Source organism: Lynx rufus, unplaced genomic scaffold (assembly GCF_022079265.1).
Source record: "Lynx rufus isolate CCGP_SWC_20201006 ecotype Redwood Valley unplaced genomic scaffold, mLynRuf1.p SCAF_1, whole genome shotgun sequence".
NCBI classification, from domain to species: domain Eukaryota; kingdom Metazoa; phylum Chordata; class Mammalia; order Carnivora; family Felidae; genus Lynx; species Lynx rufus.
In genome coordinates, this window is record NW_025814823.1 from 28,941,491 (window position 1) to 28,968,335 (window position 26,845).

Sequence of the window (26,845 nt, forward strand, 5' to 3'; positions counted from 1 at the left end):
TATTTTTTAATGTATATTTTATGTATTTTGAGAGTGAGAGAGAGAAAGAATGAGAAGGCGTGTACAAGAAGGGTGGGGGCAGAGAGAGAGAGAGGGAGAGACAGAATCCCAAGCAGGCTCTGTGCCATCAGCACAGAGCCCAATGCAGGGCTCAAACTCACAAACCATGAGATCATGGCCTGAACTAAAATCAAGAGTCAGACACTTAACCAACTGAGCCACCCAGGCTCCCATGTTCACTTTTAAAGTTCATTGAGCTCTACATTTAAGAATCCTATACTTTACTAAAAGTGTGTTATAATTAAATTTTAAAAGCTGACCCCAGGACACCTGGGTAGCTCAGTTAGTTAAGCGACTGACTCTTGATTTCAGCTCAGGTCATGATCTCGTGATTTGTGAGTCCAAACCCTGCATTGGGCTCCCTGCCGACAGTGCAGAGCCTGCTTGGGATTCTCTTATCTGTCTCCCTCTCTCTGGCCCTTCTCTCTCTCTCTCTCTCTCTCTCTCTCTCTCTCTGTCTCTCTCAAAATAAATAAACTTAAAAAAAATAAAAGCTGACCCCCAAAAAGAAGAAAGGGATAGCATATTAATTGGAAAAAGCATATTCCTTCCCTCACTCTCACCCCAAATTTTACTAAGTTTTTTTTCCTTCCATTGGCACACATAATGGAAATAGTCTTCAAGCTAGAGAGCACATTACAGGATGATAATCATATATAGGGAAAGAAGCAACATCGGCATAAGAAAATTAAGACCTAAAATCCCTAGGTTCTTACATGATGCTGAATCCAGACACAGCAGACAAACATAATATTCTAAGAGAAAAGTAAGCATTTTATAATTCTGTAGCCTCCCTACCAAGGGCATTAATAGATCTCCTAAAATGGACCCCTTTTTATCATTTTTATTAATTATTAGCAAAAAAATTCTGCACTGATGTTGGACCAGTTATTTAACAAAACCTACTGAATCAAAAATTGCATTTTGTGGGGCTCCTGGGTGGCTCAGTCAGTTAAGCATCCGACTTCAGCTCAGGTCATGATCCCACAGTCCATGAGTTCAAGCCCCATGTCAGGCTCTGCATGGACAGCTCAGAGCCTGGAGCCTGCTTCAGATTCTGTGTCTCCCCCTCTCTCTGTCTCTCTCTCTGTCTGTCTCTCTCTCTAAAATTAAATAAAACATTTTTTAAAAAATTTTAATTGCATTTGGTCAAGATCTGTAAGTTATTTGCATGCACATTAATTAAAGTTTGAGAAGCCTTGCTTTCCATAACTTGCAAACTGGTCTCAAAGATAATATTTCATTAAAATATAAAGGAATTGTTTTAAAACTTTTGAGAAAAAAAGAACTCATTTTTGCTTATTTCAGATTATAAAACTCATGAGTTCATTATATGAAAATCAGAAAATATAGAAATTAAAAGGGGCGCCTGGGTGGCTCAGTAGGTTTAGCGTCCGACTTCAGCTCAGGTCATGATCTCACAGTCCGTGAGTTCCAGCCCCACATCACACTCTGTGCTGACAGCTCGGAGCCTGGAGCCTGCTTCAGATTCTCTGTCTCCCTCTCTCTCTGCCCCTCCCCTGCTCACATTCTGCCTCTCTCTCTCTCTCTCTTTCTCTCTCTCATAAATAAATAAACATTAAAAAAATAAAAGAAATTAAAGAAAACAGTTATCATCCATAACTGCATAACCCCAAAATAACCATGACTATTAATGTTTTGTTTTCTCCTGCATATTTTTCTTTGCATGCATATAATGTACATGCGTACACAATTGAGATAATACTGTATAGACATGCTTTTCTATCATATGCTTATCACTTAACATTTCTTAGTGGTAACTTTCTGTCAGTAAATTTTTATTGAACACCAAGTGTGTATCAAGCAAGCACTGCTCTAGATGCTGCAGTTACATAAGGGCTCTTATCCCATACACCTTACTTTCTAATGGAGCAGAGAGCTAATAGAGATAAAGAGATAATAATACATTTGTAAACAGTGATAAGAATGAAGAAAGTAAAACAACGATGAGCTAAGAAGTGACACAATTTTTTTTTTTTTTACTTTTTTAATAACCTATGCTCATTATCTGAACCTCTTTGATTCCTTTAGGGTTGACATGTAACTTTTAGCCTTATCAAAAACTGTGATACTGTGATATTTGGTATATTTGATATGCTATTTGGTTAAGTTGAGAGTTCTATATTGTACTTAATTGAGTTACATATCACTGGAAATGTAACAGGTTCCCTTGAACTTCTTCAGTGTCATTGCCTTGTCAATGTATTGATGAAAGTTTGAAAACCAAGACTAATGATAACAGTGGCACAGCTGTTACATTACATGCCACATAATCTTGTTTCTGTTGTAATCCCATATTCCTCTTAACCCAGCTCTAGAATACAACCTCCATGTCACTTTGATGACAGCTAAGTATTGCTCCCGCATTCTCTAGTATTTTTTGCAGTGCTTATTTCCCCAGTCTAGACTGGTCTGTGAAAGTCTGTCCTCATCTATGAAAGGCATTAGAAGCCAGTGCTCTGCAGTGTGGTATCTCCAAGAATCATAGAATCTCAGAATTGAAAGGTAGCTCAGTGCTCACCCCCAAACGCATTTCCCAGCGTGAAGTATCCTGGAAACCTGAGGAATGATCCTACTCCAGACATCAGGAATGATGGGGAAGGGAAAATAGAAGCCAGGTCCCAATCACTGTTGCAGGGGAGGGAGCCTAAGAAGGATAGCACTGTGTGGTCAAACTTGTCTGTCTGATTCATAGCCCAGTGGGAAAGGATTCTAGAAGACTCCATTCACCCCTTCCTCCTACCACCTATAGCTGTGTATCTCACAGAGTTGCATGAGCACGTTGAACTATACTCCAAGGAATCCCATTTTCCTATAAGATCATGGGGTTCTCACCAAGAACACACATTAGAAAAAAAACATAGTCCCGAGGAGCACATGTAAGATAATTCCTGGAATTAACTGCCCACCGAATGGTGGTGACTTTATGCTGCTTAGGACTTTCTCTCTCTTTGTTTCACATTCACATTAATATATTTGTATTCAAATGAGGGAATTTTGCCCTTGTTTGCAGCAAGGGTATCAGGAACAAGAAATTAATATTATATAGCCCTGCCTAGAGTAAAACTGTGTGGAGCTTCTTTGTGTAGTGGTTGGTCTATGCCTAAAGAAGCCTGCCTAAACCTTGGCTTTGTATTTTCAATGACAGTACTGTCATACAGGCACTCCCAATGAAAGAGTGATGGAAGTATGCTTAAGTTAACGTGCACTTAGTTGTCCCTAACGTGTCTCACTTGATGATAATGGCAATGATGATGATGATAACAGCTGACATAGATTGCCAGGCTCTTTCTCAACCAATTCCATGTAGTATCTCATTTACTCTTCACAATCACTCAAAGTAGGAACTAGTGTTATCTTTATTTTAGAGCTGAGGACACTGACATGCAGACAGGCTAAGTAACTTGCTTGAGGTCAGATATCTGAGCATGGGGAAGGGAGGATCGGAACCAGGCTATCTGACTCCAGAGCACATGATCTTAACTACTACTACTCTCATTTGCACACATAAAAATACTTCAGATATTCTTCCCACTTCTTTTTTTTTCATTTACTTATTTTTTAATTTACACCCAAGTTAGTTAGCATATAGTGCAAAAAGGATTTTAGGAGTAGATTCCTTAATGCCCCTTACCCATTTAGCCCATTCCCCCTGCCACAGCCCCTCCAGTAACCCTGTTTGTTCTCCATATTTATGAGTCTCTTCTGTTTTGTCCCCCTCCCTGCTTTTGTATTATTTTTTTCTTCCCTTATGTTCATCTATTTTGTATCTTAAAGTCCTCATGAGTGAAGTCATATGATATTTGTCTTTCTCTCACTAATTTCACTTAGCATATTACCCTCTAGTTCCATCCACATAGTTGCAAATGACAAGATTTCATTCTTTTTGATTGCTGAGTAATACTCCATTGTGTTTATGTGTGTGTACACACACACACACACACACACACACACACACACCACATCTTCTTTATCTATTCATCTGTCGATGGACATTTGGGCTCCTTCCATACTTTGGCTATTGTCGATAGCATTGCTATAAACATTGGGGTGCATGTGCCCCTTCTAAACAGCACACCTATATCCCTTAGATAAATACCTAGTAGTGCAATTGCTGGGTCATAGGGTAGTTCGATTTTTTTGTTTTTTTGTTTTTTTGTTTTTTTGTTTTTTTGTTTTTTTTTTTTTTTTGGTATTCTTCCCACTTCTTAATGTAAATAGAGTCCTTGGCTGTAATAAACCTATCTATGTCTTGATTGGGATATTGTCATTCTTTATTGTTTAACTACCTTCTCGGTCCACCTGGCATAGTTATAAGTTATTGTGGGAAAGTATTATGTGGAAATACCTTTGGGAAAGCAATTCAGAAGATTTCTGATCAGGGAGACATGGAGGACACAACATGTTCATGAACTATTGTTTTCAGCTGTTTCCACTTGCACGCTAAGTCACAGAGAGCTCAAGTATCAACTTCTCTTCTAAAAGGAAGAGTTCTGAAGATCACATTTTCTCTGCGCTTGCAGTCATTGTTAACAAGTTCAAGCTGATTATTTTGTTACCTAAGAAATCTGCTAGGTGTACCGTGACAGAAAATGCTTAAGAAATGCATCGCCACTACTACGTTTCTGGATTTTGCACATCTCTCCAGGGGCCCATTTGCATACTGCTTTCCCATTCGTATGTGCGTTGAGTTCATTTTATCATTCCATGTGTTAAAACAATTAAAATTGACAAAATCTACACAGAGGGCATTCTTTGTCAGCAGAGCGGAGACCAGTCCATTTGTGAAACTGTGTTCATGCAGAACCATCACTTATTTAAAAAGATCCTGTGTGTGTTTCCTGTTTATCATGCAGAAAATGTGTCACATACCCTGCAGAAGTAATTAAAATAAGGAGTTGTGTGTGTGCATGTCGTTGTAGGCTAAAGGTAAAGAAAGACAGTGGCTAAGACACCAAGCTACAGGGGAACTAGATGATGCCAAGATCATCGATGGGCTCACTGGAGAAAAAGCCATCTACAAACGCCGGGGTGAGCTGGAACCACAAGTAAGTAATGGTGAACTAGTAGTCTCAGGTAAAGTTCAGTCTTCTTTACAGACAAATGCTTCCCAGAATTGCCATCTTTATCAAAACACCATAAACCCTGAATATGGCAACCTGGTCTCCTGCCAGGGCCTCCCACCAGCAGAATCCACCAGAAGCTTGCAGCTGAGCAAGAGGCTAATGCTTGTCCCTGCAGATCAGCTCCCAGGACACAGAGCAGGGTGCCTCTGGGGGGAGGGGAAACTGAAGACACTCAGTGTCCATGAATCCTGGAGGACTGTGCGAGTAAAAGCCCTGGAACACTCTTGGTGGTTTTCTGCTATCCTGTTACTTCAAAGATCTGTGCCCATCCCAAAACTGAAGAAAATTTTAGAAAATAAGAAATTCTCTCTTAAATAATTCCAATTGTAGCATGTAAAGCTTTAGACAGCCATAATATTAAAGTATTTGCAGTCCCGTGGCAAAAAAAAAAAAAAAAATGGCAGCAGTTGAAATACTGAGTCTCTTGGAGGGCCCTGTGACTTCCTGTATTCCTGAATAACCAAAATTGCTGAGTAGCCACTGAGAGCTGGGGGTGCAGTGACTGGTGGGGAAAAGCAGTCACTCCATTTAAATGTTTATTCAGAGAGGATCTTTTGGTAATTTGGGCAGTACTCACTTCTGTGTCATTGGCATGAGTCAACAACTACTTTCTATACTGACTCATTGCGGTCAACAAATGTGTTTAGATATATTTGAGTTGTGAGTGGTCATGGAATCATATGTGGCTCTGTTCTTAATTTAGGCAGACACAAGTTTTTAAGAAATATACTGAATTCTGTCTGAAATCACTGCACTCCAATACCCACACAATCTTTTTGAAATTACTAATTCTGCTCATTAGCCTTCATACCTGACAGCAAGCATATAACAACAGAATAATCTGGAACTTTTCTTCTTCCTTTTTTCCTATAAGTAAAACCGACAAACGTACTTTTGTTTTTAATTCTGCAAATTGGCAGGCATGAGTCCACAATCAAACTGAAACTTAAAGGAGCTTTATGTTTTAATTGACAGTTGTTGCTAAATAGCAGTTAGATGCCACTTACATGCTTTAACTGCCAAGAAAAGGAAAGAGAAGTAGAAATGCAGCGACTGGAAGGAAGCAGAAACTGAAAGCTTGTAATGACAAAAGACACTGATGAAATCTATTCCCTCTGTTCTTTGCCAGACGCCCTCTCACAGAACCTTGTTTTAGGAATCTAACATTTCTCACAGGCTATGTGGAAAATGATTTGCAGGACACTACATAAAAGGCACTAGCAGAATCAACGTGGCCTTCCAAAACAACTCAATCTTGCTAGTGTAACTGACTCCGAGGCATGACATGAAAATGACATGTTGGGGTTTGTATATCTTTCCAGATTATTATTTTTAAGAATAACAGCCTCAGCAAGGCAGTTTTACTACACTAGGTTAGGCCTTGGAAGGCCCATATTCTAAAGGAAAATCTCTCCCATATGGCCCCAGCACAAATGTGAAATTCCATCTACTGAAATACAGTCCTTTCCACCTGCCAGCACAGCCTCGAGCCACACCCAGCCTCCAGCTGATCTGCCTGCCTCATGGCCGGCACGCCGGGGCCGGTGTGGGACCCTCAGAACTCCAACCAGGGGTGGTTTCCTGGTTCACGAGGTTTTCTGTTGTTCCTCCCTCAGCTGGGCAGCCCCCAACAGAAACCCAAGCGCCTGCGCCTGGTGGTGGATGTGTCTGGCAGTATGTACCGCTTTAACGGGGTGGATGGCCGGCTGGAGCGTTCAATGGAGGCCGTGTGTATGGTCATGGAAGCCTTCGAGAACTACGAAGAGAAGTTCAAGGTATGGCATGAACTGAGGATGATGAGGGGTGCCACTGACCACTTATGCCCACGGGTCACTCCGGGTTAGGGCACGGTGGTGGAAAGGGGGATGCAGGCTCCACCGGAGTGAACAAAAATCTTCATCTCCTCATCAGCTCACTTATCAGCACGGAGGAAGAGAGCCTTTTGTTTCCTCTGCCCTAACCATCAGAAAACAATAATACCAGAATTCAAAGAACCCATTATCAGAAGAAAGCACTGCACTTTGCCAGTGTGTAATGTTAGCCATAATGTTAGGGGCAATAAGCAGGCATTTAGAAATACCACAGATCGGGGTGCCTGGGTGGCTCGGTCGGTTAAGCGTCTGACTTCGGCTCAGGTCATGATCTCACGGTCTATGAGTTTGAGCCCTGCGTCGGGCTCTGTGCTGACTGCTCAGAGCCTGGAGCCTGTTTCAGATTCTGTGTCTCCCTCTCTTTCTGCCCCTCCCCTGTTCATGCTCTGTCTCTCTCTGTCTCAAAAATAAATAAGCGTTAAAAAAAATTTTTTTAGAAATACCACAGATCTCTTCCACAAATTTCTAGAACCGCCATCCTCATCCCAGTTTCCTCCACAGCCCATTCTTCCCCATCACCGAGCAGACAGCCTTCCCAAGGGTTGAGGACACCCTCAAAGAGCACTATTCTCAGCCTTGCTTTCCCTTTCCATGTGGGCGAAGATTAAACAGTAATAGATGACCCCCCCACTGGGAATGAAGACAGCAACCCTGGGAGAAATGCAGTTGCCCGTTCCAACTGTGTCCATTTTGCTGCACCCTCCTTCAGAGGCCTGAGTGTGGAAAGGGGATCCCCTAGAGCCATGTGACTGCCCAAGTTGCCCATCGGTCCACTCTTAATTGGCCACAGGAGCACCTGCACTTCTGGCCCTTTACTAGAGCAAATAACACAGTCACGTGCTGGGTAATTATTATCAAAAGTGCAGGGGGCAGAAATGGTATATGTGCAGACATGTATAGAGGGTGCTCAGTCTATCCATAGGTATTCTAGATCATATTCAGGATCCAACATGTCCTTCAGAAATAGGCAATCGTAGATCATTATTTAGCTTGACATCCCACGTAGAGGATTACTATCTGTGTATTACGGTCTCTATTATCTTTTTACTTTAAAGATCTGTGCCGGAATGCACAGCAAGCAATAGATCAATGTAACCCATCATTGCGTTTACTCCAAGCCCGTTTTTGAGCTCCAACTCTCCCAGGGTCCCTTGCATGAAGCTCTGTGTAAGAGATTCCTTTTAGAATTAAGTGGTAGGAAAAGGCGGCTTTGGTCAGGGAGTGGTGTGGGTTGCCAGGCTCTGTACAAGTTCAGGATACAAATACAAATAGGATGTAGACTTTCACGGTAGGGAGCAGCTTTGTTTCCCTCCCAGAATGAAGAACAGGGTTGTGATTAGTGAAAACCATGGAACTGTTCAAGATTCCCTCTTGGTTTCCGTTGCCAGAAAGGTCAAAGCCAAAAATCAAAGACCACTCTGGCAGCTTTATGTCCTGTGGCTTGTGCACTAGTATTCAGCCTTTTCCTTCCCCTGACCCTCCCTCCCTTCAGATGTAAGTGTGTCTTCGTTTTAATTTTTTGTTTTTTTATGTTTTATGGGTCTCTGGGAAATATTTATTTTAAAATATTTTAGATCTTGTCTAGTAGGAGTTTGAGTATAATTCCTAAATCACTTGGACCATGGATGACCAGCGGATGGTTAAACATCTATTCGTCACATCGGCATAAGTCTCATTGAATGTTTTGAAACCCTTGGGTTCTACTAATATTTGGATCAGCCCATCTGCCTCTTTTGTGAGTCTTGAAGGTCAGCTTTCCTTAGCTTCTTTTGAGTTATATGGAAATTGTGATCCATTATAGATGGTAACCAACATATCACTATTAAAATTGGTATACATACTCATATGATCTAGAATAAAATTTCCAGTTAGAGGATTTTTATGCCTTTGAGAACAGAACCGCTCTGATAGGTGAGACTACTTCTTCTAAGTTTTTAGGAACATTTTTAGGAGCTAACCAAGAAATTGGTTGACTCAGCTCCCCAGGACTGTGTAAAGAATTAGAAGGTAGAAGGTGGCAAAGCTAATACGGAAATCTGAGAACTGTTCCAACAGCCTGCAGGTGGATGATGTGACTATCAGGAAGTGTGTTGAATATTTCATTTCATCTCACACAGCGGAGTGCACAGAGAGATTGGTATTTCTCCAGTTCTCACTGTTAAAAGGCTGGCATTTGGGACAACATTAATGAGACTGGACATGTCACACCAAAAAGAAACAATATCAAGGAAAATCAGCATTTCACAAGCTGTTGTTTTGTTTTGTTTCTAATTGACAGTTATAACCCAATTGTGGCCATTATAAGTGGATTTTAATAAAATTACAAACATAAATTGAGGATAGTACTCTGCTAGGTACAGAGTTCCCTGTCATCCTTGAGGATGCCTAGTGAGGGAGACACATAAAAAGTACCAATTCTGATAAACATTCAATGAGAGATGTGCAGTAACAGAGGCACATAGAAAGCATGCTCATCTCCAGACACCCCACTTCAGCGCATATTTTGCTCATAGTCTCGAATTCCCACAATAGTGTAAATAATTTCCTCAGTCTTTATTAGTAAAACCACAGATATATTGAGAAGATAACTATGGTAATATATGACTAACAAATCCAGTCAATATTTAGAGCAAGAAATTATAGCAAGACACCAAGATACGATAAGCTTTATTCAAGGTTTGAAGTATCTTTATTTTTTTTATGCTATTAGATTCTTAATTTTTTTAATATTTTATTTTATTTTTTGAGAGACAGAGCACAAGCAGGGGAGGGGCAGAGAGAGAAGGAGACACAGAATCTGAAGCAGGCTCCAGGATCTGAGCTGTCAGCACAGAGCCTGATGCAGGGCTTGAACCCATGAATACGAGATCATGACCTGAGCCTAAGTCGGACACTCTACTGACTGAGCCACCCAGGCGCCCCTATGCTATTAGATTCTTAATAGCACTTTTATGAAATGGATTTTGTGCATTTTCTTGTACTTCTAAACATACTCCCTACCTTCACTATAGTTCCTTTAGAACTTTTTTAAGAGCATAGAAAGTCTCCACTGCATTAAAATCTTTCCAAGAAAAGACATCAAGATTTCACAAAACAAGCTCTGTGAGGAAAAATGGCATTCGGGCGAGTATCTCGAGGGCTGGGGAGGGACAGGAGACGGGGAGAGCATAGGAGTCCTGCTCCTGCAAATTCATTACCATGTCCACGGACTTCAGAATTCACAAGTCACTACTCAGTCTCCCCAGTCCTCAGACAGGAAACTGAGACCCAGGAACATTAAGGACTTTTCCCAAAGTCAGAAGGCTGTTGGAGACAGGACTCCTCTCCTGTTTGTTATTCCCTTTTGGTATTTTGATTTGTTTTTAAAATTTCCCCTTTTTATCCCAACTTTTTTATTCTGAAAAAATTGAAACCTACAGAAAAGTTGAAAGAGAAGTAAAATGAACACCCATATGCCTCTACTTAGATTCGCCAAATGTTAATATTTTCCCTTGTTTGCTTTATGTTTCTCTCTAAATATATACTGTCTTCCTTCTTCTAAATCATTTAAAAATAAATCATAATGCTTTACTTCTAAATATTTTATTATGCTTCTCCTAACAGTAAGGACATTCTCTAGCACAACCTCAATACCATTATCACATCTAAAAATATTATCAGTAATTTCATAATATCTTCTAGTCTCCAGTCCAAATTCACTTTTCCCAACTATCTCAAAGGTGTCTTTTTTTAAATGAAGTAATTAACATACAGGGTTATATTGGTTCCAGGTGTACAATATAATGATTCAACAGCTCCATGTATTACTCAGTGCTTACCACAGTGTCTTTTCTAATTGGTTTTCCCCCCCGCAATCCAGGATCCAAAATCCACACTTCATTTTTGGTTGTAATGTCTTGTTAGCCTCTTTTCACCCAGAGCGGCCACGTCACATCCACTGCCACTACCATCTTTCTTTTTTTTTTTTTTTTTTTTTTATTTTTTTTTTTTTTATTTTTTTTTTTTTTTAATTTTTTTTACACTACCATCTTTCATTGTCCTGATGCTTGCTCTTGAGAGTTCAGAACAGTTGTTCTGCAGAACGTCCTTTATTCTGGATTCATCTGGCTATTTCCTCATGGTGCCACTTACCTTATCCCAACATTCCTTATGTTTCCAGAACTCCCGACAGCTTCTCCCCTACACTGGGTGCACTGGAAACTTTGTATAATCTTCTCACCACCCCTGCCAACATGTCTAAGTTTAGAGTGGCCACTGGCCACCCAGTCTCTGCTGGGGTCTCTCCAGCCTCCTTTGTAGAGTGTATGAAAAAAGTGGGGTGGAGCCACCTGACATTCTGTGAGAACGTTTAATTAAATACGTTGGGGTAAATGTGTAGAAGGTTCAAAAAGGAACGAAAGTGAAGCCCTCTATGTAAACCTCTGACCCCTCTCAGCTCCCACTTACCCCTCCTGTGTGGACTTTTTTGTGGTGTCTTCTCAGAGATATTTGATGCGTGTACATCAAATGGCAGCATTCCATTCACTGTGTTCTGTATCTGTACACCATCTGGTCACGTCCAACTCACTCTATCTGTGCTTTCATTCTCCCATTTGTGAGAGACGCATAAGGACTAGGAATAACTAATGAAAGTATGTAATTTTCTCAGCAAACATAAAATGATGCATGAACAAATGACAGTTTTAGGAGTTCCTAGTGAAAAATTTATATTCCGTAGCCCAGGATGGCATCGCATGTGGTATCTTTAGGAATTCGGCAATGTGATCGGAGACTTCCTGCTCCGCAGTTCCAGATGGCTTCTAGCATGGTCTTCTTGCAGTTGGATCCCTCCTCTGTAAAGGTGTCTAGTCTATATTTGCTTTGAAACCTTCAGAAGCCACCGACCTGGCCCAGTGATCTGGACTCTTCCCCGAAACCTCTCTTTTGGCATCTGTGTTGTATCTTGTTTGGCTTGGGCTCAGCTCCCAGGCTCTGGGTCATTACAGGCCAGGTCCAGGAGGCTCATTTGGAGTCAGCCTCCACTTTCTGTTCCATCCTAGCATGAGCCATGCCAAACCACAGGGACCCTTGAGTAAGAATTACTGAGAAGAAAAGGTAATTCGGTGGCAGGACACATTTCAAAGCCATCTGGAGTTTTTAAAGTTTCTCATAATTGGTCTACCGATAGAATTCAGTTATTCTCAGAAACAGCATATATAGTCTGGTCTCTTAAGATGAAAGTGACATTATTTGCTAATAATCATCATAAACTCCTCTAGTCTTATAAGCAGCAAAATTTTTAATGTTCACAGAGCACTGAAACACGGGAGTGAAAAGTGGAATGGTAACTGTTGTGCGAACCGTTTTATTTCAGTCAAGAAACATTTTTTCCTTTATCTCATGCTTTCTTGTTTGTTCCTTGTGATTTCTGCAAGCCCATGGGAATGTTTTACTAAAACCCTAAAGTAGACCTCCTTTTCAAAAGCTCTTCATGCCTTTATTTTTTTTCTTCAAAGCACTCCATAACATCAAGAGTTAGGTGACTGTCTGTCCACTGAGCACTCAAGTGGCGAGTCCAGAAAAGAGACAGATTTATTTAGTTTTTGAGAAATGGGACTTTGAAAAGTAGTGCTCAATTTTGTCTTTCTTTTTTTTTTTTTTTTTTTTTTTTTTGGTGGAGAACAACTCCTATTTTAAGGCCATGGTTTCCTAACAGTGTAACAAGGAATGCTTGAAGGGTGTTGGGGGTTCGATGACGAGCAGACAGGACTTTTTACTCTTTCCCCTTCCATCTCCAATTAAACCAAAACAATTCCATTTATATTACTTTTGTGTGATGTTTCATAATCTGGGCTTTTGTGCAGTGTTTCCATTGGAGAAAGACCTTCACTAGAGCCAGTACTGGATTGTTATTTCTTGTAGACTCTGAGAGCTTTCTTCTTTTTTTTTTTTTTTTTTAAACTTTTGTTTTTCAACGTTTATTTATTTTTGGGACAGAGAGAGACAGAGCATGAACGGGGGAGGCGCAGAGAGAGAGGGAGACACAGAATCGGAAGCAGGCTCCAGGCTCTGAGCCATCAGCCCAGAGCCCGACGCGGGGCTCGAACTCACGGACCGCGAGATCGTGACCTGGCTGAAGTCGGACGCTTAACCGACTGCGCCACCCAGGCGCCCCAGAGAGCTTTCATTTTAGAAAAGACTTCATCAATCCTCAGGTAGATTTAGGTGATTCATTCCTTTGACAAGAGAAAGCAAGGCACAGATTTTCCTATGAGAAGTGAAGCACACTTTTCCAGTCTGTTTCACCATTGACTTTTCATAGAACCTTAGGAGCAGGAATGGTCTTGGCAATTATTTTCACCAACTTCTTTGTTTTACAGATGAGAAAAATCAGGATCCAGAGAGGTAACCTGCTTTGCTCAAGGGCACACAGCTACACTGTAAAAAAAAACAAAAAACAAAAAAAACAGGACTTCTGACTCCTACTTCCGGGCCCTTTCTTAAGAAGTTGATGTTTTATCCCCGTTTTTTTGCAACCATTTTACTTCTGCCCAGTCCGTATTTTTACAATGCTGTAATTCAGAAGCAAATGTACCATTTACATAAAAGACTCTATCTTTTCCTTCCCTTAGCACTTCATCATCCAAGTGAGGTATAGTAGGCATAACTTTTCTCAAAGATATCTTGGTCAGAAAGGCTGGGCTAATTCTCAGAAGGATGTGAAAAGATATGATTCACAAAACTAGCACCTGCTGGGAAGATTCCTTCTATCAAAAACTTAGTTCTGTGTCTGTAATTAACCTTTTCCCCATGCCTCAGGAATGTTTCACACATTTAGAAATGGAAACCATTTATCTTATCAGGCTTAGGCTTTGAATAAACTCTTCTTGGTACATGGAGATAAGACCCAAGAAAGGGGTACAGAGTTCTCTGAATCCATTCACAGTGAAACAAGAATTCAGAATTGACCCAGTTGTTGCTATGGAAGTACTGGCCAAAGAGACTGGGGAGGGGGATAGGGAATGATTATTTCTCTACAGAATCAGAGCACCTGGGTTTGGCTTCCACTACATCTCTGAGCTTAGGAAAGGCTGTTGACCTCTCCAAGCATTAATTTCTTCATTTGTAAAAAGAGGTAAATAATTCCCACCACAAAGCTTGTGAAGAGAATCAAGATGAGTTGAGACATGAAGAACTGTACAAACATTGACATTATACTCATTAAATGTATTGTCCTATACTTTCAGTGACCCTGTGAGGTTAGATAAAACAGAGATTATTCCTATTTGCCAGAGAGGTTAAGTGACTTCTAAGCATATAATGTTAGAGGTCATTTAAACCAGCATTATTTACAAGATAGAAACAAGATTTACAAAAGTTAAGTGACTTGTGCTAGGTCAAAGAGGTTGTTAATATCAGAGCTAAGCCTAGAATCCTTGACCTTCAGAACATTATTTTTTTGTTAAGTTTATGTATTTTGAGAGAGAGCAAGAGAGAGGGGGAGAGAAAGAATCCTAAGCAGGTTCCATACGGTCATCACAGAGCACAACTCAGGGCTCGAACTCTTGAACCGAGCCATGGGATCATGACCTGAGCCGAGGTCAAGAGTTGGCTACTTCACCAACTGAGCCACCTAGGTGCCCCAGAACAGTATTCTTTTTACGTTGACTTCTAAGATACAAAGAAAGGTTAGCTAGCTACTACTATAGCTTATCGGTTCACTAACACCTTAGGGGTTCTGTTGGCACTTCCCTTGACCCTTTTGATCACATATTCATCTTCTAATCCTTTGCTGCCCACTGTCAGTGGTGCCACCTTAGAATGGTGTACTTGGATTTGTAGGAGATTAAAATTTCACACATCATCAGTCTTCAGAAATAGCCTCAGACAATTGTCTCATACCTAGTTATAATGTGGATGCATAATAAAGCATAGCCTTTCCTAACTAGCAGATGATTATCCTTCCCCACAGAAATCTAAACGTAAATCTCACTTGTTAAAAAAAAAAAAAACCACCAATAGCTCTTTGTTCTAAGCAGACATTTCTTTACAACCTAACTATCACAAATCAGCCTTCTTATTTCCTAATACATCTTTATGTCTTAGACTGAAACTCAGCATTCGTTTTCATTTGTAAGACCTTTCTCTAAGTGAATGAGATTTTCAAAAGAAAATATAGCAAAGGGGCATTTAAACAAGTTTCCAAAGCAAAGAAGTATTAAAATTGATCTTCTCTAGTCAAAGTTTTTCTTACTACTGTGGTTTATTATTTATGTTTATGCTGCAATGCAAGACCCCACAAGGACTTATGGGAGGCCGTGAGAAGCGGTCATTTTCGTGACCATAAAATTTTGAGCTGCTCAAAAAAGTTATGATCTGAATGTTAGGTGGTTTGGTAATGACAGTGAGACTCTTGTTTAGTGACTTTGTGATTCCTCCACAGATGCATGCTTGAGACCCTGTCAAGTCTGATTTGACGGTGGTCACAGCAGAAACGAACCAGACTGGGTGAACAGTAGGATTAAGTATCAGAGAATGGAAAAGAAGGAGTTTATGTACCTTTTTTCCTTTAGCCCAGCCCGTTTTGAGGATTAGCAAATCTCTGCCTGTAAAACGTGTTGGGATCCTTGGATAGCAGATACTAGATAATTATGACATAGAAATATTGTTTTTAATGGAAGCTTACACTGATCTACAGTAACACCAGGGAATGTTCCACACTTGGATGTGCTTTGGATTCCTCTCAAGCATTTTATTTACTTTGGGCACAGAATAATCCCCAAGCCTGTCTGGAAAATGAAAACCAGAGCCTGCAAACCATTTTATAAGCCTCATCCTGTCCCTTAGGTGTGTCTTCTCAGCCTTTGCAATGCTAACCAGGCACAGACAAAGGCAGATCGTTCTGCAAATAGAACTTTCCTTACTACAAATAAAGAAAGGAAGGAGGAAAAGGAGAAAACAGAAGGAAGAAAGGGAAGAAGGGAGGGAGAAGAAAGGCAGACCGGCAACTTACCTTTCTCTCACTTGTATGAAAAAGTATATTATGTTTTGTTCTCCTGGACAAATAAAGTGGTTGGTAGGTAGGTAGGTAAATCAGTCCAGGGAATGATAGATGGATAGTAACTAAAATGTTCCCGAAGCCTTTAATCAGCCAGTATCTGTTTTTGAGAAAGAGCTCATTTGACTGCTATTTGTGTAATAATCAACTTTTTTCCTCACAGTAACCAGTTACGTCAACCCTGTGAGCAGACCATATGGTCAAAGACGTATTCATATAGTCTCATCCATGGTCATCTGATTAGTAAGAATTTACATCTCCAGTTAAAGGGAAGGAAAAAGCTTAATACATTTATAGCCCTCTTGCCTCAGCCAAAAAGGAGAAACCTACTTCTGTTTCAAGGAACTGATCTTATCCCCTCCTGTGTAAGATCCTGTTTAACAGATTAGTTCACCAGCCCCGTAACGAAAGCAGTCTGCCTGGCACCTTCTCAGGAGAACTTTATTCTTGGCTTAAAATAGTTCCTGCCGTGACCATTGTCAACTGAGACATGACAGGGCCTCGAGCATGCTTCATGGAGGAATCCAACAGGCTTTCTCCATACCCGCCCCAGCACTGAACACGTGGGTGACCTTAGACATCTACTGAAGCCAGTACTTTACTAGTTGCCATTGGCAAGAGCTGTACAGCTTTTAGGGTTCAAATTCTGTTACCTTTTCATTAGATGGATAACAAACTATCCAAGGAGATTTTTTTTTTCACATATGGAATTTATTACATCCTCTTAAAAAGCATTTATTATCAAGCCTTTTTATTGTATTGGTAATTTTCCCTTACAATTCTTTTGTATTGCCTTTTGCATAAATTAAAAAATCTGAAAACCACACCCAAGATCTCACTCTGGTCCTCCCCTAACCATGTCCCTCCCATGAGGTAAAGAGCCTATGGGGCCAAGGGGGTATACTCGGTTAAAGCCAGTTTCTGGATCATGTTCCCAGTTTCTGGGCTCCCCAAGAAACCTCTGATGACCCTCCAAGCCTGCTTCCTATGTGGTCCCCTTTCTTATGCCCATCTTCGTAGGGCAGACTGGCCAATGGTGTAAACACCCAGGTCTGAGGTATGGCCAAGGGGCAACTGTAGGAAGGAATATGATGGCTGGGTGTCCATACATATGTATGTGAGGTGCCTCATGGAAATGGGACAGAGCTGACTATAGCAAGCCAGGGGCCGGTGCTGCCCACACCATTCTGTTCTTGCACAGAACTTCAAGGACTCCTGGCTGTCCAGGTCATTATAATCTGTATTTACTTATCAAAGGAGGACAGATATATTTTATTTAACAATTTATATCCTGATTTACAGGTTTTAAATATTTAGGCATCTTACATTGGCCTTCATTTGTACACTTGTCTCTTCAAATTACACACTTATCTCTGTCCATTCCCATTCTTTCTGCTCGTTTTCAGTCTCAGAAAAAGGAGTGTCCTCCTTCCTTCTCCAGACTAGACACTCTGACTCTGACCAAGATCTCCTTCCCGACTGCCTCCTCTCTGCCACCTGTAACATGCCCAGACACCTCCCCCCCAACACCCCTCTAGATGCTGTTTCATTTCACTTTTTATCCCACAGACTTTTCACTAACCTTGTCCCCACAAAGGTGTCTGTTGATTCTGAGACCCAGAGGTCACTAGTCCCCATTCTCTGGGATGGCTGACGTTAGTGTGATTCAGCACACTTGCACAACCACTTCCGGAGACCCTGCACACAGATTCCCCAGGGCCATCCGCTTATCCTGCTTTGGCAAGTGCTGTCTCCCCTGTCTTCCCCACTCAGCTCTGTGTCCTTCTTCCACCCACCAAAGAGGATACTCCTCAAAGTTCAGGTGAAGGGTTCCTCTGCTCTTCTCTGTCTCTGCATTTGCCCTTGGCAGTCATGTGTCCCTCCTGGGCAGGGACAGCCACATCTCTGACTCCATGAAATACATTTCTACTCTGATACCTCCCTGGATGCATAATTTCAGCACATCCAAAATGGAACTGATCTTCTGCAAATAACCCAGCTTCTCTCCTGGCTCCCTATCATTGCATAAAAATTATTTCAACAGAAATTCTTCCACTTCTTTTCATTTTAAATACAATGGTTTTGGTTACTGTATGGGCTTTTTGGTCAGCCAGCTTGGGCTAACCACCATTTATCACATGGTGGCTATGGGGGGCGCAGGGGGGGGGGGGAGGCGGGAAAATGCATTCCAGCTTCCAAGCAGTTTATTTGCAAAAGAATGTAGCCCACATGGGAAAGGAAAGCTTCTTATTGCCCCAACATGATTGCATTTTTGCCATAAACACACCAGGCACACTCACAGATACTAAAATTTGAAGATGAATAAGATACAGCCTCAAAGAGCTCAACAGTTAAAAAGAAATAGACATGAAAAGAAATAAGTGCATTCCCCTACAATACCTAGAGTCATGTTTTGCACATGGTTGGTGCTCAAAAGATAGCTGTTGATTGATGGGCAGTTGGTGAATAGAAAGCAGTGATTCTAAAGCATTTTGTCCCTCAGTAGTATTCCAAATATTCCTGAAAATCTTTTGCCCCAGGCCCACACTCAGAGTTTTCTTTCCAGATGCCCCAATTGCCCAGATACCCTAACATCTATTCTAACTTTCACATCAGAATCACAAAAATTCTTAGAGGGACATGGAAGGGGAGAAGGGAATTGGGGAGCAAACCCCAACAGTTAGAACCACCTTGCTCCAGTTATGGTTGCTTCAGGTCCCAAACTTCTTTCCAGATTCCATTCAAATGCTGCACCCCACACTCAGCTCTAGTTTTCTCATGTGCATTGTGAGATAGAGAAATAGAAAGGTAGTTCCTAAATTTTAAAAATACATGTCATACACTAAAGTAGAAAAGCAGAGGGGCACCTGGGTGGCTCAGTTGGTTAAGCATCTAACTTCAGCTCAGGTCATGATCTCATGGTCCATGAGTTCGAGCCCCATGTAGGGCTCTCCACTCTGGAAAACAGTATGGAGATTCCTCAAAAAACTAAAAATAGAACTACCCTACGACCCAGCAATTGCACTACTAGGCATTTATCCAAGAGATACAGGTGTGCTGTTTCGAAGGGACACATGCACCCCCATGTTTATAGCAGCACTATCAACAATAGCCAAAGTATGGAAAGAGCCCAAATGTCCATCGATAGATGAATGGATAAAGAAGATGTGGTATATATATACAATGGAGTATTACTTGGCAATCAAAAAGAATGAAATCTTGCCATTTGCAACTACATGGATGGAACTGGAGGGTATTATGCTAAGTGAAATTAGTCAGAGAAAGACAAAAATCATATGACTTCACCTATATGAGGACTTTAAGAGACAAAACAGATGAACATGAGGGAAGGGAAACAAAACTAATATGAAAACAGGGAGGGGGACAAAACAGAAGAGACTCATAAATACGGAGAACAAACTGAGGGTTACTGGAAAGGTTGTGGGAGAGGGGATGGGCTAAATGGGTAAGGGGCACTAAGGAATCTACTCCTGAAATCATTGTTGCACTATATGCTAACTAATTTGGATGTAAATTTTAAAAAATTAAAAATAAAATTAAAAAAATAAATAAAGTAGAAAAGCAGATTATAAAACAATGTTATCCATTGCAGTTAGAAGTTATGTTGATGTAGATGTGTGTGTGTGTGAATGTGCAACCTTTTTCACATGTAGTGAGAAGAAATAAAAGCCTCAGAACTTCTACAAAACTTTGAGAGATGTTAGCTTTGAATATGGGATTATGACTAATTTTTACTTTCTTTTTTGTGCTTTACTGTAATTTCGATGGTGAATACATTTCACTTTGTGTGTTAAAAAAAAAAAGTTTATGTATTAGTTTTCTACTGCTGTGTAACCAATTACTGCATACATAGCCTCTCAAAGCAATACCCATTTACTAGGTCTTAGTTCTATAGTTTAGGGGTCTAGGAAGGCTCAGCTGAGTTCTCTGGTTAGGGTCTCATAAGGCTGAAATTGCGATCTGAGCCAGACTGGACTCTTACCTAGAGGCTCTGCTTCCAAGCCCATTTGGATTTGGGCAGAATTCAGTCCCTTGTGGTCATAGGACTGAGGTGCCTGTTTTGATGTTGGCTGTCAGCCAGGGTCCCTCCTAGATGCCACTCTCAAGGCCTCACCCCATAGTCACCTCCATCTCAGCCACAGATAATTCCCACATGTCACATCCCCCCAGACTTCAAGTCTCTCTGTCTTCCCCTTCTACTACCATCCAGAAAAACTCTGCTTTTTAGGGCTCATGTGATTAAATTGGGCCCACCCAGGTAATCTCCCTTTTGATTAACTCAGAGTCACCTGATTAGCGGCCTTACATCTGCAACATCCCCTTTGCCACATAACATAATCACAAGTAAACATCCTACCCTATTCACAGGTCCTGCTCACACTTAAGGGGAGAGGATTATGCAGGCCATGTATGCCAACGGGCAGGAATCTTGGGGGCCACCTTGGTACTCTGCCTACCACAGTGTGTGTGTATGTGTGTGATTTTTTTTGAAATCTCCCCTGATGGTTAAGAATGGAAGTCTTGGTAGCCCATGAAGCCCCCATCATACTTTCTCCCTCCTGCTAGGGCAGAAATCACATGAGGATGAGCCAGAAATGAAGGAGCCTGGAATTTGTCTGCCTTTGTTGATAAGCACACATCCATCTCTCTGGACTTCTCCATGGCCATCTGTGGAGCAATTGTGTATGGTGGCAGACCAAAGACTTGGAGGCCAAAAGGTCTGATGACAATTCTCTAGTGGGCAGAGGCTTCTAACTCTGATTCTCTTATCTATAGTATGACATCGCTGGACACTCTGGAGATGGTTACAACATTGGTCTGGTTCCAATTTACAAAATCCCCAAGGACAATAAGCAAAGACTAGAAATTCTGAAGGTAAATACGTTAAATCACCTCTATATTGTGAAAACTTCCACCAGATTAGGTAAAGTATCTTCTGATGACTGGAAAGATTCACTGAAGCAGCAACAGATACAGGAAAGAAAAAGACTTTCTGTTTTACAAGCATTGAAGCCTTAAACTGAGAAAACACTCCTGGTGCCTAAAATCCTCTTCTCCACACTACAAATTTTAAACTCTGTTCCCTACATATTTTTAGTGTACTCAATATTATGTCAGGATTCCACAGCCTGAGTCCCCCTCCTATATCCTATACAGTTCTTCTCAGTCCCTAAGTATTTCAGTAAAAGGAAAAGAATGACCCCTTTCAGCGTACTCTCCCAGTTTTATGTACTTCGTAGTATTTTCTAATGATAACTTCAGTTTCACATACTCAGATCTACAATAGAAACACACACACCTTATGAAGTTAAAGTAAATGTCCTCCATTGCTATTGTTGTAAGTACAGTGTTTAGTGTTACAACTTTATTAGAAATTCAGCCCATTTCTCATTTTTCTCTTGTGTCACATCCATTCACAGGTCTTGCCCACATTTAAGGGGAAAGGACTATGCAGGCTGTGTTTACCAGGGGCAGGAATCTTGGGGGCCACCTTGGAATTCTGCCTACCACAGCGTGCATGTGTGATACCAAGTTTTATGTTTTCTTACATTTTCTCACTTTAAATGGCAGCTTGAGTTTGAGGAGTAAGTGCCAACTGGGAGAGTTTGGGAACATTGCATGTTTCTAACAAAAGTCTTAACCGCATACAAATATCACATGTACTGTTGTCACTCTGAGATGCAAATGAAATAGAACTTGCTCAGAGATTTCTTATTCACATGGAATAATTGGTATTTGTGCATTCTCATGGTCAATAGAAAAACCATTATGTTGGCTTAAAAAGTTTCTCACCTGTGGCTTTTGTGTGACATCTCTTACCTCCAGACAATGCATGCCCATGCTCAATTCTGCATGAGTGGGGACCACACGTTAGAGGGGACAGAACATGCCATCAAGGAAATTGTCAAAGAAGAAGCTGACGAGTACTTTGTCATCGTCTTAAGTGACGCAAACCTGTCACGATATGGAATACATCCTGCCAAGTTTGCCCAAATCCTGACAAGCAACCCTCAAGTAAATGCTTTTGCCATTTTCATTGGATCTTTAGGTGATCAAGCAACCAGGTAAGGGTCTCCTCGGGATACAGCAAAGGACAGGTATAGGGACCTACCTGGCACATGCCATTTCACGGGATTGGCATCAGGAGGGGCGGTGGAAGAGAAAAAGGAGGAATGGCCGGTAGGATTGCTGCTGTCATGGAGCTGATAGTCCAGTTGGAAGGATATAATGCTCCGGCTTATGTTTGGATGAGCAGTAATCATTTGAAACTAACGGTTTTCCATTGTGTGTTTAGACCAACAATAGGATAATTAACAAATTGATTTGTCCACAAATAAATTAGACAGTATTTTATATATTTTCACTTAACATCAAGGTCTCAAGCTCAGTTCTAATCAGTTCATGTTCAAATCATATTCAAAGTTAGCAAACATCTATTTTCCCAGCATAAGAGATTGCGTATATGTATGTGTGTGTCTATAAAACCTGTATATAAATAATATATAAAATACACACACACACACATACACATACATATAGCGAGACATATACATAAATATACATGGACAGACATACATGGATATAGATACATAGATTGTAGATAAATATCACTTCTTAAATATCTCCCTTTGTATATGTGTATATCCCTTTTTACTGGGGGGACAAGCAGGTAAAGCACTTGGAGACAATGTAAGAGAGTATATGTGGTAAAATTCTACACTGAACATGCTAAATATTTAGTAGAGAAGGTGTGGTCAGATAACAAATACCATTGTGGATGAGCTAAAAGGAGAGATCTGGAAACACTTTCATTTCTCAAATATACTAATGTTTATTCTTTTGAATTATAAACAGAAAGAACTTCTGATTTTTCTTTGCTTGAAATATTTGTATGAGGCAGAAAACACAAATGAAAGTATATTTTCCCCACCCCCAAAAATAAATTTCCTGCCTAGAATGCATACCTTTTTATTATTCCTGTCTCTTACCTGTCATACTCTGAAGTATAGAGTCCTGTATAGACTACGAAATGCTTTAGTGTCCAAAGAGCTGGCATCTTTTCCTATTCCCTTCGCCTTGCTGCAGGATCACAAAGTGAGGTTAAGAACAGCCTATGGGGAGCCTGGGTGGCGCAGTCGGTTAAGCGTCCGACTTCAGCCAGGTCACGATCTCGCGGTCCGGGAGTTCGAGCCCCGCGTCGGGCTCTGGGCTGATGGCTCAGAGCCTGGAGCCTGTTTCCGATTCTGTGTCTCCCTCTCTCTCTGCCCCTCCCCCGTTCATGCTCTGTCTCTCTCTGTCCCAAAAATAAATAAACGTTGAAAAAAAAAATTTAAAAAAAAAAAAAAAGAAAGAAAGAACAGCCTGAATATCATGTAATTACAGTCACTTTATTACAACTGACTTTGCATTCTTCCCAGTTTTATGCATTAGCCTCTTCTAGAACTTCCATGTCCTCGAATGCAAACCGTGCCTTTTCTACCCAGATTTCCTTCAGGACCAGCCCAGTATTTAGCAGACGGCAAGTTCAACAAATACTGGTTGAGCTGAAATAGCTATTTTGTCTTTCTAGTGAACAGATCCTGTTTGAATACTTAAGAAAGTACAATAATACCCTTGTGGTTTCCTAGGGAAATGGTCCAACATCCACTGGCAAAAGATACGTTGCAGAATTAGCTGGTCTACCAGGCATGCCAAATGTATGATACTACACAGGATGGTTGACTTTTATTAAATGTCATTCCAAAACCAAACTTTGTTGGCACAGTGAAAGAAGGCGTTCTTTTGGATAGAACTGTGTCTTGTCCTTTCATTGCTTTCAAAAAATGGCCCTTTGTTCCAGATGATAAATTGCCATTTAAAAAAATTATCATTAGCCTGTATAACCTTGGTGTCATCAAAGCTGCAATTGCATAAGTCAGAGTGTACTTCATGCTGTATAATGTGAGGCAAAAAAGAACGAGAGAGCAGGGAAAGAAAGAAAGAACCACCCGGGGTTTGGCCAGGCAGCATTTTTCGGGGCCTGTTTTCTAAGGCAGGAAAAACACTTAGAAGTACAGCGTATGGATTTGCTGGACCTAGGTGAGCCAATCTCAAATGCTTCCCTAGCGTTCTGTTCTACCAAGGGAATACTAGAAAGTGACAGTAATAAAAGGAAGGAAATTTCTTCTTTTCAAATTAACTGATTTTCTCACCGAAAAGACCTTTCTCTGGGTTCACTGCTTTCAGTGTGCCTCGCTCTGTTTTGTTGCTTTTCCAAGCCTTTCACTGCCCAGTGACAGCCAGTTCAATTGCCGGCAGGGGCAAGGTATTAGAAAGTAAAAACTTCTTTTCCTAAGAAACCATCGGGACACTGTGGTTTGTGGGCGCAGGAGGTGGAAGGGGAGCCTCGATTTGCAATGGTAATTTTCTCTCCCCTTCCATCCTGGCAGGCTTCAGAGAACTTTACCAGCTGGCCGGTCTTTCGTTGCCATGGCTACCAAGGACATCCCTCAGATTTTACAACAGATCTTCACCTCCACCATGTTGTCCACTGTTTAAGACGTGCCCTTCGTCACCCTGGTGACCCCGGGATTTGAAATAAGATAGGGATAAAGAGTACTCTGAAGAAAAGAAGACATCTATAAAGGGAACCTGTGCAATGACTGGATAATTCTGGCATTCCTGGGTCCTCCTGCGCTTGCTCAGCAATCCGAATTCAGGAAAGCAGCCAGAGGGAGGTTTGTGCATGGAAACCGACAACTGTTGATGGGTTCACAGGGAAGTGAGTTGACCTGCATTTTATAAAAGGTCAGGGTTAAAGGAAAGTGGTTTGAGAACTGTGGTGCTTGGTTTATATCTAGAAACCTGAAGGAAAGAGAATTCCTTGCTTTTGGCTTAACGTCTGGTCACCTGAGGTAACAGAAGCGACCCCATCAAACTAAGCTTTAGTTGCTGTATTCCGACGTTGAGTTACAAGTCTGTGCAAACCCACCCAACCTGCTCCTATCCAGTAATTATGTGTATTTTCTTCTCCACTCTTGGTTGCCCAGAAGACAATGATTTTATAGTATGTAACTCACTGGAAAGCTTTCTAACAGACATATTTTATAAACAGTTAGGTTTTTTTCAATAATTCCATTCTCTTGGCGAAAGCCAAAAGGAATCAAAAGATCCCTGCATTGCTATCTTTCCCACTTGACTTTTTAAAGACTCTTTAAATAATAAAGAGCAAACCTCCCATTTTCCATGCTGCCAGCATGGAAGGATAAAGGATGTCTTGCCTTGAACTTCCTGTTTCCTCTTGTTCTTCCAGTACTTCTCACAAGTCTCACGTATTTTGGTGTCCAAAATGTAATGTTCAAAACAACAAACACTTATGCTTTTACTTAAAGCAAAGTAAAAACAAGGCGGTATGTTTGAATTGAATGGTAACTGGAGATCTCTTTAGCTGTGTGTGTGTGTGTGTGTGTGTGTGTGTGTGTGTATATATATATATATATATATATGCTTTTTTTTTTGTCAAGACTCCTTCTCTTTTCTTTCAAAGTGCACCTCATTCCCACCTACTCTTGGGCTGACCTTTATTTACCAACAGGCTCATTGTCCCTTTGTTTAAAATCAAATGCCACAGCCAAAGTCAGGGTCTGTGCAAGCACCTAAGAAGCTAGAGATGCAAAGTCAAAATTGCAGGGGGCACCAGTGTGTGCGTGCTTTCTTGTCATGAGTTGGAAAAACTAGTCTTGTTAATGAGGTTACCCTGTTTACCCATATGTAATGGAATTATACAGATCCGTTTCTTTTTAATCAATTGTAGAGAAGAAAAGGTATCACCCATTTGTTCCACCACCCTCGATTCCCTATCAGTTGTCAAAGAAATAAAAGTAATTAGATTTCCAGTGCAATCCTGCCCAATGAGTTTGCATAGCTTCTCTTATTTTTCTGGCCAGATACTTGCTCTGTGTACTGAATCATTCAGCCATGCAGTTTCAATCCAACGAGTACCTTTAAAAATGTAATTGCATTAATAACAGTAATAATAACAACAACAGCAGCCGGTAGCACTTACTGATTATTACCACATACCAGGTATGTATGCTAAACGATTTCATGTATGATTCCATTCAATCCTCACAAAGATGCATGTAAAATAGAAGCATTTTTTTTCTTTTTTTTATCTCATGTTACAGATGAGGAAAGTAAGTCACTTCCCAATACCGGACTACTGACTATTCATACTTTTAACATCCTCCTTGATAAATAAGGAAACTGAGGTGTAGGGAAGTTCAAGAAAACGGGCCTCAGTCATGGGCAGGCAGGGGCGGAGCTGGGCTGTGCTGGCCTCCCTCGTGATGTACTCGAGCTCGTTACCTTGACTCCTTTCTCTTCTTGCAACCTGACCACAGTTCACAGAGCTGTCTGCCTCTCCCTGGGACTCAGAAGCTACCTGCACACATCCGGGCACTCAGAGGAGGATGTGGGGAGCAAGGACACAAGACACTGCTGGAGGGACATCTCTAACCAGCCCTTCCTGGGCTCAGCAGCAAACTGAGGAAGTGCCCGTTCAAGTGGCAGCTTAACCCCTAGGAGTGCCCCTCTGAGGACAGTCACAGCCCCCAAAGGCTTTGGACCAGAATCCGAGAATCATTAACACAATGGCCATGTAACAAATCCTGCCTGTGCCCTGACTACCTGAGTGAGCAGAGGCCAGTTTTCCTTCACATGGGAAGAAT

General features: G+C 41.1%; 1 protein-coding gene across 1 annotated transcript in view; it reads left to right on the forward strand.

Moving 5' to 3' along the window:
• The window catches only part of VWA8 (von Willebrand factor A domain containing 8), a 374,773-nt gene extending 348,756 nt beyond the window's left edge, over positions 1 to 26,017 (forward strand). The window contains exons 45-49 of the mRNA XM_047074862.1: positions 5,004 to 5,129; positions 6,824 to 6,982; positions 20,913 to 21,011; positions 21,963 to 22,201; positions 24,566 to 26,017. Coding sequence (XP_046930818.1) covers positions 5,004 to 5,129; positions 6,824 to 6,982; positions 20,913 to 21,011; positions 21,963 to 22,201; positions 24,566 to 24,674 — 732 coding nt within the window. The 3' untranslated portion in view covers positions 24,675 to 26,017. The remainder of the gene's footprint in view (positions 1 to 5,003; positions 5,130 to 6,823; positions 6,983 to 20,912; positions 21,012 to 21,962; positions 22,202 to 24,565) is intronic.
• Positions 26,018 to 26,845: the final 828 nt, after the last annotated feature.